At 56.9% G+C, this 14126-nt stretch overlaps 2 protein-coding genes and 1 long non-coding RNA gene across 27 annotated transcripts; 2 read left to right on the forward strand and 1 right to left on the reverse strand.

Annotated features, from left to right (window-relative positions):
• Window positions 1-260: 260 nt before the first annotated feature.
• Window positions 261-2804, forward strand: LOC103823273 (11-beta-hydroxysteroid dehydrogenase 1-like). Its single transcript, XM_030233687.2, has 6 exons — window positions 261-451; window positions 901-1031; window positions 1212-1323; window positions 1409-1594; window positions 2061-2204; window positions 2584-2804. The coding sequence occupies exons 1-6, from the start codon at window positions 364-366 to the stop codon at window positions 2802-2804; spliced, it is 882 nt and encodes a 293-aa protein (XP_030089547.1). The 5' UTR covers window positions 261-363.
• On the reverse strand, window positions 2738-3784 carry LOC127060790 (uncharacterized). 13 transcript variants are annotated; one of them, XR_007780120.1, is made up of 6 exons: window positions 3687-3784; window positions 3547-3626; window positions 3347-3406; window positions 3047-3306; window positions 2887-3006; window positions 2796-2846 (listed from the first exon to the last, which is right to left on the reverse strand). It is a non-coding gene; the product is annotated as an uncharacterized LOC127060790 (long non-coding RNA). The 13 variants fall into 13 exon arrangements; XR_007780121.1 differs by having other exon boundaries at window positions 2887-2986; window positions 3027-3306; XR_007780113.1 differs by having other exon boundaries at window positions 2738-2806; window positions 2887-3306.
• Window positions 3785-4526: 742 nt separating this feature from the next.
• TRAF3IP3 (TRAF3 interacting protein 3) lies at window positions 4527-14126 on the forward strand. Of its 13 annotated transcripts, none has more exons than XM_050985094.1 (16): window positions 4594-4758; window positions 5582-5972; window positions 6118-6142; window positions 6382-6411; window positions 6648-6743; window positions 8771-8842; window positions 9099-9239; window positions 9980-10117; window positions 10346-10481; window positions 11165-11227; window positions 11306-11365; window positions 11879-12033; window positions 12685-12768; window positions 12799-12840; window positions 12976-13089; window positions 13237-14126. In XM_050985094.1, exons 2-16 carry the CDS (start codon window positions 5611-5613, stop codon window positions 13318-13320), a joined length of 1602 nt encoding a protein of 533 aa, XP_050841051.1. In that variant the 5' UTR covers window positions 4594-4758; window positions 5582-5610; the 3' UTR covers window positions 13321-14126. The 13 variants fall into 13 exon arrangements, with proteins under 13 accessions (XP_050841061.1, XP_050841051.1, XP_050841052.1 ...); XM_050985095.1 differs by having other exon boundaries at window positions 12685-12729; window positions 12760-12801; XM_050985097.1 differs by having other exon boundaries at window positions 12685-12729.

A 14126-nucleotide genomic window follows, 5' to 3' on the forward strand; every position in this document is an offset into this window, starting at 1 on the left:
GAGAGAGGGATGTCCACTGGTCCCAGGGATGTCTGCTCTGAGGGGACACTGCTGTCCCAGCCCCCGGGCAGCCACCAGCCCACACACCCTGTGCTGTGCTCAGTGCCTTCCCTTCAGCTCTCTCCAAAAGCACACCTGGCCCTCCTGGCAGGCCAAGGGTGCAAAGGGACAGCCTAAAGTCCAACGCCACACGCTCCATTAGGTTAATGTTTGCTAAATCACCGGCAGGGCAAAGAAAAGCTCCAACAGCAAACTTGTGTGAGATAAGAACCAGCTCAAAACCTCCTGGCCCCGTTTGCAAGCTCCAGCCACCTTCACCTCCCCCTGGGGCTCGTCTCGTTCCGGCTTTACCTCTGCAGAGGGATGGGGCTGCTGCTGAAGATTCTCATCCCTTTGCTGGGAGCAGCACTGGCCTTTTATTTTTACTCAGCACCCGAGAACTTTAGTGAAGGTAAGTCCTGGGAGACTCCACAAGAACCACCAGAAGGGTGGCATGGCCCAGCACAGGGACCTGGATGGGCCTGGCAGAGCCAGGGAGGGCTGAGAGCCAGGAGGGGAGGTCAGACTGCCCCAGGCAAGGGGTCAGGGCACGGGGAGAACTCATGGAGCTGCACTGGTTCTGCTGGGCCACAGTGTCTGACCCCTGTAAATGACTTATTCAGGAAACAAGCACCTTTCCCACTTCAAACATTCAATCCTTTTATTGGCCAGCTCTCCCTGGCCAGGGGTGCAGAGCTCAAGCCTCCCCACCCTGCTGGGATTGGGGCCAGACTCCAGCGGGGTCTGACGAGGCTGGCAGGGGCACGGGGGAGCCACAGGGACAGGGAGGAGCTGCAGTGCCCACGAGCAGAGGGGCAGTGAGGGCTGTGCCAGCGCTGAGCTCTGCACCCTCCTCGGCAGAGCTGCTCCGGGGCAAGCGGGTGATCGTGACAGGAGCCAGCAGCGGCATCGGGGAGCAGATGGCATATCACCTGGCACGGATGGAGGCACACCTGCTGCTCACAGCACGGACAGAGGCCAGGCTGCAGAAAGTAAATGGCGAGGGGGGCGTGCTGGGCTGGATGTGATATTCACCCCAGCCTGGGCACACTTGGTACCCTGCAGACCCACCCCAGGGCTCCCCCAGCACCAGCCCTGCCTGGGCCAGGCCAGGAGCAGCCTGCGCTGGGGTTCCCTGCAGGGGAGTCCATCGAAGCCCGTTCTGCCCCCAGGTTGTGGAGCGGTGCCTGGAGCTCGGCGCTGCCTCCGCCCGCTACATCAGCGGCTCCATGGACAACCCCGCCCTGCCCGAGGAGGTGCTCAGGGAGGCTGAGAACACCTGGGGTAGGTGCTCCCTCCTCAGCCCAAGGCAGCCCAGCTCCCGGAGGTGCTGGCTCGGCCGCTGGTGGCACAGCTGCTCTGCCCCCAGGTGGCCTGGACATGCTCATCCTGAACCACATCGGCCAGAGCAGCTTCACCTACTTCAGCGGGGACGTGGGGCACGTCCGCAGCCTCATGGAGACCAACTTCCTCAGCTACGTGGCCCTGGCCACGGCTGCCCTGCCCATGCTGAAGGAGAGCGAGGGCAGCATCGTGGTGGTTTCGTCCATAGCAGGTGAGCTCCTGCCCACAGCCCTTCCTCTGCCTGGCATGGATCCCTGCTGAGACTCTGTTCCAAAAGGCAGAGGAAGGACCACAAGCAGAGCTGGCACTCAGGAGCAGCACCTGATTTAGCTCTCTGGTGCACAACTCAAATCCTCTGGGAAATTTGTCTTCTCTCAGGCTCTTGGCACCCCCTGATCACCTTCACAGCTGCAGAGCAGGTGATTTCACAGGCATGGCCACACACTGGGAATAGATGCAGGGATACAAAGGCAGTATCGGCTGCTCTGGAAGGCCCTTTGTGCCATATGTCACATTTTGAACATTCCTGAGTGTGCTTTATCTCTCAGGCATTCCGGACAGCTTATTCCAACACCCTAAATCCCAACACCAGCTACTGGCAGGGCAAGGGGAAGGGAGAGCTGTGCAGCCTGGTGCCTGCCCAGCACCTGAGCCCCAGCCCTGTGTCTCTGCTCCAGGTAAAATTGCTGGCCCTTTTACCGCTCCCTATTCCGCCACCAAGTTCGCCTTAGATGGATTTTTCAGCTCCTTGAGGCAGGAGCTCGTCATAGACAAGGTCAACGTCTCCATCACGCTCTGCATCCTGGGCTACATCAACACAGGTAAGCTCAGCCCTGCCAGGCCCCCATTCCAGCTCAGCCCAGCTGAGCCCACCCCCCGTCCCTGGTGCCAGCCTGCTCTGCCCCTGCTGCTGGAGCCTTCCCTGCCCCTGCAGCTATGGAACAGGACCCCAACCCTTCAAAAAGTGTGGCCTGAGGCCTTGGACTCTGCCAGGCTCGCAGTGAACTCAGGGGAGGCCCTGTGGCCACTGAAGAGGTGGAAAGCAAAGGGAAGGGAAGGACACCTTATAATTGTTATTTTCACTGCTCTGAGCCCAGTTAAACAGGTCTGATCCCCAGAGTCTGTGGGTTTGGGGGTGCCCCAGACACCGCAGCGAGCTGATGGCCCCGTGTCCCCCGACACGTGCCTGTCCCGTTGCAGAGAGCGCCGTGCGGGCCGTGTCCCACGTCATCCCGGACACCCCGGCCCCCAAGGAGGAGTGCGCCCTGGAGATCATCCGGGCCGGGGCTCTGCGCCGCAGGGAGCTGCACTACCCCGCCCGGGCCATCAGCAGCATGCTGCTCCTCCGCAGCCTCGCCCCCGAGCTCGTGGACTCGCTGGTCCGCAGCAGCTACCGCCTGGAGAACGTCCGGAGAACATAGCCCTGGGGCCGTGCTGGGGCACCTGGGGCCGTGCTGGCACACCTGGGGCCGTGCTGGGGCACCTGGGGCTGTGCTGGGGGACCTGGGGCCGTGCTGGGGCACCTGGGGCTGTGCTGGGGCACCTGGGGCCGTGCTGGCACACCTGGGGCCGTGCTGGGGCACCTGGGGCTGTGCTGGGGGACCTGGGGCCGTGCTGGCACACCTGGGGCCGTGCTGGCACACCTGGGGCTGTGCTGGCACACCTGGGGCCGTGCTGGGGCACCTGGGGCCGTGCTGGCACACCTGGGGCTGTGCTGGGACACCTGGGGCCGTGCTGGCACACCTGGGGCCGTGCTGGGGCACCTGGGGCCGTGCTGGGGCACCTGGGGTTGTGCCAGCACACCTGGGGCCGTGCTGGGACAGCTGGGGCCGTGCTGGCACACCTGGGGCCGTGCCGGGACAGCTGGGGCCGTGCTGGGACAGCTGGGGCTGTGCTGGCACACCTGGAGCCATGCTGGGGCACCTGGGGCCGTGCCAGCACACCTGGGGCCGTGCTGGCACACCTGGGGCCGTGCTGGGGCACCTGGGGCTGTGCTGGCACACCTGGGGCCATGCTGGGGCACCTGGGGCCGTGCCAGCACACCTGGGGCCGTGCCGGGGCACCTGGGGCCGTGCTGGCACACCTGGGGCCGTGCTGGGACAGCTGGGGCCGTGCTGGGACAGCTGGGGCCGTGCTGGGACACCTGGGGCCGTGCTGGCACACCTGGGGCCGTGCTGGCACACCTGGGGCTGTGCTGGCACACCTGGGGCCGTGCTGGGACAGCTGGGGCTGTGCTGGGGCACCTGGGGCTGTGCTGGCACACCTGGGGCCGTGCTGGGACAGCTGGGGCCGTGCTGGCACACCTGGGGCCGTGCCAGCACACCTGGGGCAGTGCAGGATGGGTCTGCCTGTGCACCCAGCTGCTCAGGACAGGTCTGCCTCTGAACCCAGCTGCTCGGTGTCCTCTCACACCCTGGGGCATCCCTGTGCTGACGCCCTGGCAGCCTGGGGCAGGACACTCCAGGAGTGTGTAAGGCAGCACAAAAATGTCCTTTTTAGTACTGGGCTCTTGTAAAGGGCTTTTTGCAACAGGAAGCACTTCAGAGAAGTGCTGCAGCAGTATCTGCTGCCAGTGCCCTGCCCACCAGCAGGGCTCTGCTCAACCTGCAGACACTGCTCCCTCTGGAGAGCCACTGAGGCAGCTGAGCTGAGCCCTGGCCCAGCACCAGGCTTTGGGCCAAGCAGCACAATGCACCTGAAGCCACGAGAGAGTCTCTGAATCTGGAGATTTTCTGTCACACATCCCTCCCATGGCGGTCTTTGTAAAAATAAATCCAGTGTTACTTTGAGATCTCTGCTGTTCCGGCTCTTCCTGCTCCACGTGGGAGCCCTTATCAGGGCACCGCGCCCTTATCAGTGCCCAGCTGGCTAAACCGACCTCCTCCCGATTTGCATTAACCAAGCTTTCACTTCTCTAAAGACCTTAATGAATTTCTGCCATTCCTGACCTCTCCTCAGCTGCCAGAACACACTTTTTTTCCTCTTTCCAATCTGCAGGAAGCCCTTAAATAATAGCATTACTGTACTTCCCAAAGCCGCTCAGGGAAACTCCGTCCCCGAGTGCCACAAGCGGCTCCAGCTGACGCTGTGTGTCCCAGAGCAGCACGGGGAGATGCCCAGAAGATAACTGCGGGCTCGGCTTGGGGCCGGGCTGGGCACTCGGGGCTCTGAGATAAGCCCGACCCCGCTGAGCCGGGCTGCGGGCACAGACAGGAACCGGGGCTCGGCCGCAGCTGCAGCGTTTCCTGTTCCACAGAGAGCAGGAGAGCACAGGATGAGCTGCTTGGCATGAGGAGGGCAGCTGGGGCGTGCTTCTGCCCTGTGGCACCCGGCTGGGCACGGCACCCCAGGGGCAGGACAGGAGCCTGGCACCAGGTAAGAGCTGCAGCGCCCACAGCACCGGGCTCTGGGGCTGCAGGGGAGCCGAGGCCGAGGGCAGCACCAGGCACCTTTTCCCTCCTTTTTCACCCCAATTTCAGCCTACACAACTTGCACGGGGGAACTGTAACGTGAACCAGCAAGAAGCAGAGGGTTTTTTCCTGGTTTCCCTTGAAGCAAGAGGTGTAACAGCTTGGAAAGCAAAGATAGAGGACGTGTTTAATTAGAGAGGGTAATTTGGGGTAGCAGAAGGAGGAAATAGAGCATTAGCTTGTCATGAAAGCCTCCAGGATTTGCTCGGCCCGGGGTGAGTAATGGACTGTGTTTCTTTAAGCTTTATCCTGATTTTCAGTGCATTTTTGATGAACTGAGGCTTTTACATCCCTGGGACGGGCTGGGAAAGCCAGAGGCAGCACAGGTGGGAGAGGACGGAGCTTTTCCTGGTGGGAAGAGATGGATGAGTAGAGGCTGAGCAGAGCACACAAAAACGGAGCAAAATGAGTTGAAAACCGCTCGGCTTTTGGAGCAGTGTCCTGGCTGGGGCTTGTGGGCACCTTCCGCACCCAGGCACCACCCCAAAAATGCTGCTCGCCTTCAAAGGAGGCCCCTACAGTCAAGGATAGCACCAGGAAAGAGCTTTGAGCATCCCACAGTTACCCCCAGGACAGTAAAAAGAATCACAGAGCAGATTTTATACAAACTAAACAGCACGGAAGTATTCTAGAAGTAACTCCAGAAGCCCTGCCCGACACCCCACGCCCACAAGCCCTAGAAGCGGCTGATTGTCACTGATCCCCCGTGGTCTGGGCTGCTTTCACAGGGCAGAGGCCCCGAGGGGACAGGGCCACCATGCCCAGGAGGGCACGGCCGCGCCCGGGCGAGAGCGCCGAGGAGAGGAGCGAGCGGCGGCAGGAGGCGCGGGAGCGGCTGCGGGGCAGGGTCAATGTCACCTGCTGCAGGGCCAGTGTCACCTGCTGCCGCCCCCCGGGCCTGCCCACGGCCACCAGCCCCCGCCAGGCTGAGTTCCTCCGGAGGAGAAACCTGGCGGCCGAGGCCGGGGAGAGCCGGCCGGGACAGAGATGGACACCCTGGCGGAAGAGCGCCCGCAGCCCCTCGGGGGGATCATCCCCACCCTGCCCCTTTGCCTCCACTGGAACACAGACCCTGCCGAGCCCCAGCTCAGCAGTGACAGACTCGAGCCAGCAGACAGAGTAAGCAGCTCCTGCCCCTCCCCGGCCATGCCCAGCAGCTTGCCAAGCCCAAAGTGCTCCCACAAAGGGTTTGCTGCACAGACACTCACAGCTCAGCTGGGGACCCCCCCGACCTCTCAGTAACACACTTTGTTTTTCATTTCAGCTGGGGAATAGCAGTTTTAAATAAGGTAAGCAAAGCGCAGGTAAATGACCAGCCTGGAACTCCTGAAAGTTAAACTGCAGTGGAAATATTTCCACTTCCCTGGAAAAACTAACCCAATGGACCCCAACAGGCTCTCCTCCTCCACCCAAATATAGGCTGTTAATTCACTTTTATTTAAAAATATTTAGTTTTTTGGAGCAAGTTCATGCCATGCTTATAAACTGAAACAATCCTATTTTTAAACGTCTGCCCTTTCCCTTTCAGGAAATGGTGCAGCTCTCCAACTACCTGAAGGTAGGTACCAAACAGTGCTCAGCACCCACTGGGACAGCTGGTTTCCACCAAGAATAATACTTATTAAACTATTAATATTGCTAAATGAAGGGGTGTTAAAAGCTCGGTTTTAACACAGCCAAAAAAGCCAACAGACCTCAAAGACCTGGAGCCCCCAGGGAGGGCCAGCCCTGGGCAGGGGGGCTCCGGGCTGTGCCCCCAGCTCTGGCCCCACTGACCACGTCCCTGTCCCACAGGAGGCCCTGCACCGTGAGCTGCTGCTCAAGCAGAAGATGGTGATTTTACAGGAGCTCCTGTCCACTCTGCTCCAGGCTTCAGAGAAATCCTGGCAGGTACCGGAGAGCTGCAGGACCCCCCCCACCTCCCCTGCCTCCCTGCTCAGGGAGGGTGGGACCGACTCAGCAGAAAAGGCCCTTTGTGTCTTCCATGAGAATGCAAAATTAAGATGATACATTTTATGTAATATATGAGGCTTTCTTATAGGATCCTTAATTCAAACAATTCATGCTGTTGTGGCATTTAAAAAAAAGTGGTTTAAAAGTTCTGTTGGGGCAGAGAAGCGAGTGATTGGGTGAGGGGGGACAAAAACTTGTGTTAGACATCCTGTGGTAAGAAACTTCCGCCTTCACTTGCTCCTCCAATATAACGTGAGCAGGAAAAAACAGCCAGCCACAGGTGCAGGAAGTGGCCACGAAACCTCAGAGTGCCAAGGTGGGTGCTCCTTGCTGCTTGCTGCCCCTGCTGCAGGACAGGAGAGACTTTGCTGCTGCCTCTTGCACGCTGCTCTTCCTCAGCCTAAAACCCAGGTTTCCATCAGCCTAAAAACCAGCTTTCCATCAGCCTAAAAACCAGCTTTCCATCAGCCTAAAAACCAGCTTTTCATCAGCCTGACAATCCCCTCGGTGCTGGAGCCAACAGGCAGATGCTGCTGCTGGGAGGGGATTCCGTGAGGCAGGTGGGGCTGGCAGAGGGATGGATGGATGGATGGATGGATGGATGGATGGATGGATGGATGGATGGATGGATGGATGGATGGATGGATGGATGGATGGAGGGATGGATGGATGGATGGATGGATGGATGGATGGATGGATGGATGGATGGATGGATGGATGGATGGATGGATGGATGGATGGATGGATGGATGGATGGATGGATGGATGGATGGATGGATGGATGGATGGATGGAATCCATGGAGGGATGGATGGATGGATGGATGGATGGATGGATGGATGGATGGATGGATGGATGGATGGATGGATGGCTGGATGGATGGACGGATGGATGGAGCTGGGATGGACAGATGGATGGATGGTGGGATGATGGATGGATGGACGGACGGACGGACGGATGGATGGTGGGATGATGGATGGATGGATGGATGGACGGATGGAATCCATGGAGGGATGGATGGATGGAGGGAGGGATGGATGGATGATGGCACAGCCACATCTGTGCACAGCTGGAGTCTGTGCAGACAGCAGAGGAGGATAGCTGAGGAAAACCAGGCAGAATAGTGCACATCTAAAATTGCTTTTCAAAATTCCACCTACGTACTAAGAGCCTTTAGTTCTTTGCCCAAGTGAACTGGGAAGATCGAGTCTTTGGGGCTGTAAATGTGCTTCTGTGCAAATTTAACCAGTGCTGGGACACCAGGGAGTATGGCTTTGCTTGGGTCTATTCCTGTCACACCGAGGAGTTTCTTTTCAGAGTCGTGACTCCAGACAGCAGTGGGCAGACAGGATATTGGTGTTCTCAGTATTGCTGGTGGAAACCAGCCCACGTGAACTTTTTGCTAGAAATGTTATATGAATTTGCATGCAGCCTGCTTCCACAAAGCCTGAGCAGCCTGACTAACACCGAGAGGAGCTGATGACAGTGAGGGGAATGAATCATCACTGTGCCCTCCATCCCCCTGCCCAACTGCAGATGTTGCAACACAGACCCAACCCATTTTCTAAGGAAAACAGCCAGACAAGACCGTTCCAGCAGCTGGAGCTGGAGGCAGGGAGGGAGCACAGGCAGAGAACAGGGACAGGCAGCAGCTGCATTTCTGCCAAAGCCAGCCAGAACAGCCCCAAATCCCCTCACTCCTAACTTGTCATGTCACTGCCAGCACCTGCACCCAGGAACCAGAGAAACTGCCTCAGGACAAGTTTGAAATCCATAAAAGTTTCACTTTCCCCATGTCCCATTTATTGTGAGGCTGGGAAGGTTTACCTGAGCTCTCAGCACTGAAGAGACTTTGATCTGATTACAGATGAAGGGAGAACATGAATCAGAACACAACCCAACAAAACATTGGGGCACCTTGTGCAGTTCCTGATTTCACATCTCACTTCAACTGCTTTTCCCCAGGGTCAGCTGAACGAGGACAAACTGAGGTGTAAACTACGGGTGCTGGAAAATCAGCTGCAGGCCTGCACCCAGGTAATGTCTGATTCACTGACAAACACGGGTGAGGAAAGGCAGGAAAACAAAAACCAAGCCTTGTCACTGGGCCGGGCCTCAGTTTCTACATCAATCTGATGAGATACCCATCCAAAAAGGACTTCAACTCTTGGCTGAAGCAATGCTTCACAGCACATTAGCAGCAGCATTTACACACTCTGGGTTTGCTAACACTCAGGTTGAACAAGGTGGGGATCTGACAGATAAGCACCTCAAGCTCTTTCTTTCTTTAAAGAGTTACTCAAAGGAGTGTATGAAGAAGATCCTGATAGAGATGGAGGACCAGAAGCAGACCTATGAGCAGAAGGCAAAAGAGGCTCTTCAGAAGATGCTGGAGGACAAACTCCTAACAGAGCAGCAGCTGCAGAACTCTCAGGTGAGCAGTATGTCTTACACCTGGCTTGGCTTTAATTTAGCCCAACTTTGACAAAGAAAACACACATGTCAGGGAAAGGTGATGACAGGCTTGCCATTAGCAGCAAAGATAAAAAAAATATGAAGTTTTAGCTACTCAGCAAAGCCCAAAGCAGCTTTAATGCAACCTGTGCTCACTCCACAAGCTGCACATCAGGTTACAGACAGCTCACAGCTGGGGAAATGTACTCGGGTTGTCAGCTTGAATTGCAAACCCTTCCCCCTCACCATCCCTCTGGGCCATTCCCTGCCCTGCTCACACCAACAGACACCACGACACGAGGTCTCCAGAGCTGTTTTTTCTGGAGCTGCTCATTTATATGAAACTAGGATTTCCCCAAGAGGCAGCAAATTGCTTTGACCCACAGGATAACATATTTGCAGAAAAAACAAGTGAGCTTTATGCCAAGTACCACCAGGATCCTCAAGCCTGCTGGCAGCACAGGAAGGTGTTCCAGAGGGAGCACTGCCCTGCTTGGCTCTGTCCATCAGATGGCATCAGCCCCACACGGGCTTTGTGTGCTGCTGCTCGGGGAGCCAGCGCTGCCCCGCACAGCCCGGCTGGTGTCACCAGGGCAGGCTGCCAGGCTGGTGTCACCAGGGCAGGCTGGCAGCATCCCCCAGGGCCTGGGTCACACCGACCCCTGGGTCACAGCCAGCCCGGGGTCACACCCAGCCCTGGGTCCCCTCTCTGCTCTCCAGAGAAGTCTGGCAGAGATGCGAGAGGACCTCGCCCTCTGGAAGGAGCACCACGCCACACTCAAAGCCGAACTGACCAAGGAGACCACAGCACACACCGAGCTCAGAAACAGCTTCCAGGCTTTACAGAGTGAGCTCCAGGTATGTCAGCTCCCGGCAGGAGCAGCTCGCTCCGGGATTTTGCTGCTGGGCTGCCCAGAGCAGCCGTGGCTGTCCCTGCACCCCTGGCAGTGCCCAGGGCCGGGCTGGACACTGGGCTGGGAGCAGCCTGGGCCGGCGGAAGGCGGTGCTGGGGCAGGACGAGGTGAGCTGCGATGCCCTGCCAAGCAGGCCCGCTGTGTGTCTGTCTGTCTGTCTGTCCCGGCGCAGCGAGCGGACGCGCAGAGCGAGCGGCTGAGCCGGGAGCTGCGGGCGCTGCGGGACGAGCGCACGGAGCTGCTGCAGCGAGCCAGCGCCCTGCGCAGCGACAACGACCGCCAGGCCGGCCACATCCGCCACATCCAAGGTACCGGGGTCGCCGTGCCCTCCGGGAACCGGCAGGGACCAGGAAAGCGCTCCCGAAGCCACGGGGCTCGGAGCAGCTGGAGCACACCAGGCTCACTCCACTCGGCGTGCCACAAAAGCTGCTGATTGCCAACTCCAAAAGTTGCTCCTGGCCAGACTAAAGCGTTCAGAGAAGTGGCTTTGCTAGAGGAAAGGATGTAATGGGAGACCTGAAAAGAAATAAAAACCTAAGATGTGTCCTCAGCTTGAGGCAGGACTTTCCAGCCTTGGCAGGGCATCAGACAGAGCCCGGGTGCTGGGTGGTGAGGGCAGTACAAAGGAGCTGGAAATGTCCTGAAGCATCACTTCAGGCACAGCAAGGGAACTCACACACGTTATTTTAAACTCACACATGGCTATTTTAAAACATAATTAGGGAAGAGAAAGCGGGTTCCAGTTCTAATCTCATAACGGGTCTTGCATGAACAGCTTTCAAATAAACCATAAATGACTTGAACACGAGGCACGAGAGGAAAAGCTGCCAAAAAAGAAAGGGCAATAAACAGCTAAAAATCACATTCCTTCAAAGAAAAAAGTCCAGGGCAGCCAACATCATCTGCCCCACTCTACACATGTGGAGAAGAGTAAAGTACCACCCTTGCATAAAGATACACATTTATACAAACCTTGATCTTCTTATTTCAGATAAATTGCAAAAAGAACAAGAGCAGAAAGTAACACTGGAGGCAACAATCAGCCATTTGCAGAGTAAGTAACACAGAAATGCACAAAGGTAGAGACCTCCTTTAGTGCTGTAGACAATAATGATGCTTTTTGTGTTTCCAGACTTGATTCACAACCTGGACAACCAACAGAAGAGCCAGGAGGTGAAGGTGCAAAGCACAGGTCAGCAAACTTTGTAACCCCCACGTAGCCCTCCCTGGACATGGGAACACTAGCCCTGACTCTAGGAAAAGTCTGCAGTGGTCTAGAATAAACACAGAATGAGTTGTTTTGCTAGCTAACATTAAAGCATAAACGTATTTATGATGGCAAACACTTTAAAAAATAAATGGTTTTCACTGCAAATTCTACTTCAGTGGCTCTGCCATATTTTTTCCAAACGAAACACATTCCAGTTTATAATTGCAATTACAGTTGTACTTGACAAAAAGAAAGCAATAAAAAAGGCATTTTAACTCTCCCTCCCCTCCTTTTCTGGCAACTGTTTAGAAATACTGCTCTTAAGATGATGAACTTGTAGCTACAGCAGAGACAGTGATAACAAACTCAGCTCCTGTGTCTTCTGCTTTGTGCATAGCACACAAACATTATCCCTAGAGTGTGCTGAGTAAACAAGAGCTAAAGCCAGCCCAGAGCCTGGAGCTGTTTCTCATCAGAAGCCTGACTCTTTTCTAGACCAGGTTTTCACCACACAGACCCCACCTCTCACTCCTGCCAAGGAAAAACAAAACGCTCTGCCAGAGCACCCCGAGGAGGAGGAGGAGGGAACAGAAAGTCTGAAGGATGAGATGCAGAAAAGGACATCCCAGCTCACAGCAAAGGAGAACGAGGTGAGGAGGTCACTCAGCAGAAGCACCACACACCAAAGCTCCTGCAGGCAGCCCAGGCTCGGTTCCTGTAAGGATTACCTGCCCTAAGTGTTATCCTGACCCCACTCCTGCCCAACCCCCTGATGAAGCTCCTACACACAAGGGCAGGGCTGCAGCAGCCTTGGCTGCAGGAGCAGAGCTCTCCCTGTACAAACCCCTCCTGCTCTCACAGACAGGAGAGCCTCGGCAGCCCCACAGGGAAAAGCCAAAGCCACACTTGGAGAACCAAGCCCCTGAGCATAAAGGAAGGAGAGGAGGAAAAGAAAATGATTGCAATAATAACAACAATAAAAATAACAGGAAGGGTCTGTAGCAGAAGCAATGCCTGTACAAGTGGGCTGCAAAAAAACCCAAAGCCTTTTACACACACTTTGCCATCAAACCAGCCTTCTGCCAACCAACGGCCCCTCAATTCTTACAGCAGTGCTCAGCCAGCAGGGATCTATTAAAAGAGCTTACAAAAAATAATTTATAACTTAGTGTAGCAGAGCTGAGAGCCACACAGGAAGAGAGCTTGTGCTGTGACTGCTGGCAGCAAAGCAGGCAGGTGTGGGAAGCTGGCAGGCCGGGCAGTGCCCCAGCAGCACACTGAGCTGTGCCCTGTCCCTGCAGGTACCCAGCAGCACGCTGAGCTGTGCCCTGTCCCTGCAGGTACCCAGCAGCACGCTGAGCTGTGCCCTGTCCCTGCAGGTACCCAGCAGCACGCTGAGCTGTGCCCTGTCCCTGCAGGTACCCAGCAGCACGCTGAGCTGTGCCCTGTCCCTGCAGGTACCCGAGGATGCTCAGCAGAGCCGTGCCCAGCTGCGGGCAAAGCGCTGCAGCCACTGCAGCAGCCCAGCTGCTCTGGGGGCACACAGAACCCAGGGGACCCCTCCTGCTGAGAGCCCCTTGCTGTGCTTGCAGTGCTCGGAGCTGCGCTCGGAGCTGGAGGCGCTGAGCCAGGAGTACCAGTCGTGCCTGACCCGGCTGCGCCAGTGCCGCGACGAGCTCAACCGCTCCCACGGCAGCCAGGCTCAGGTGGGAGCTCCTGCCCCGACCCCAGCACTGCACACCGGCCTGGGACACATCCCCTCCTCTATGCCCTGCAGAGGGCATGTTTGCTAGAGCTGCCATGGCAAGTGGCATCCCCCAGCACGCTCCTATAACACAAGCTTCTCCTGGCAGAGACAGCACCATCCCTGGATCCCTCTCCTGGTGGCAGTGGCAGCAGTGGCCATCGCCACCTTCCTGGCGACTTACAGGCTGTGAAGGGGCTCCTTGATGACTGACTTCACTGCAGGAACTGACCTCTGCTTCACCAAAAGCAAGCTGGCCTCACCTCAACTCACCTTCTGTTTTGTGTGCGCACATTGGGTTCGTATCCTGAGCTGGTGTCACTCCAGCCAGCTAGGTGAACACGGGGACATCACCCCTTCCCTCGGCTGCTGGTGTCACTCCAGCCAGCTCCCATGAACACAGGGACATCACCCCTTCCCTCGGCTGCTGTGGTTGCTCTGTTCCTGCCAAAGGCTGCCCTGCCCAGCCCTGAGGCATCGAGGGACAGAGCCCCTGTGCCCACCGCTGCTGTGGCTCACACAGGGTGAGAGGGACAGGCATCCTGTGCCCTTGGCATCCAGCCTGCCTGGGGTTTATACCCCCGAGTTGTCCTCCTGTATTTATTGCCTCCCTAAATAGGAGGCATTCGATCCTGGGCCATCTCTACTCTTACCTGACAAAGGCACCCAGCTCAGGGGGGCTCCTCAGCATGCTCCCCTCACAGCCACTGCTCTATCCCATTCCTCCAGCCTCCCTTGTGGCCGAGCATCCCCACAGCCACACCTGCTTCCCCTTCACTGCCAGCACCACAAGAATTCACCTGAGATAGGGATTTAAAGTGCCTTTTGCAGCTGCACCGTGCAAGTTTTACAGCAGCACTTGCCCATCATTCATGGGCAGGCTCAGACACAATGCAGGCCGTGACACCACCTCACATGGGAAGATACCTGAAATATACACATAATACACACATAGTAAACACACATGGCGCCTACAATAAACTTCACTAATTCAAAGCA

This window comes from Serinus canaria, chromosome 26, assembly GCF_022539315.1.
Source record: "Serinus canaria isolate serCan28SL12 chromosome 26, serCan2020, whole genome shotgun sequence".
NCBI classification, from domain to species: Eukaryota; Metazoa; Chordata; class Aves; order Passeriformes; family Fringillidae; genus Serinus; species Serinus canaria.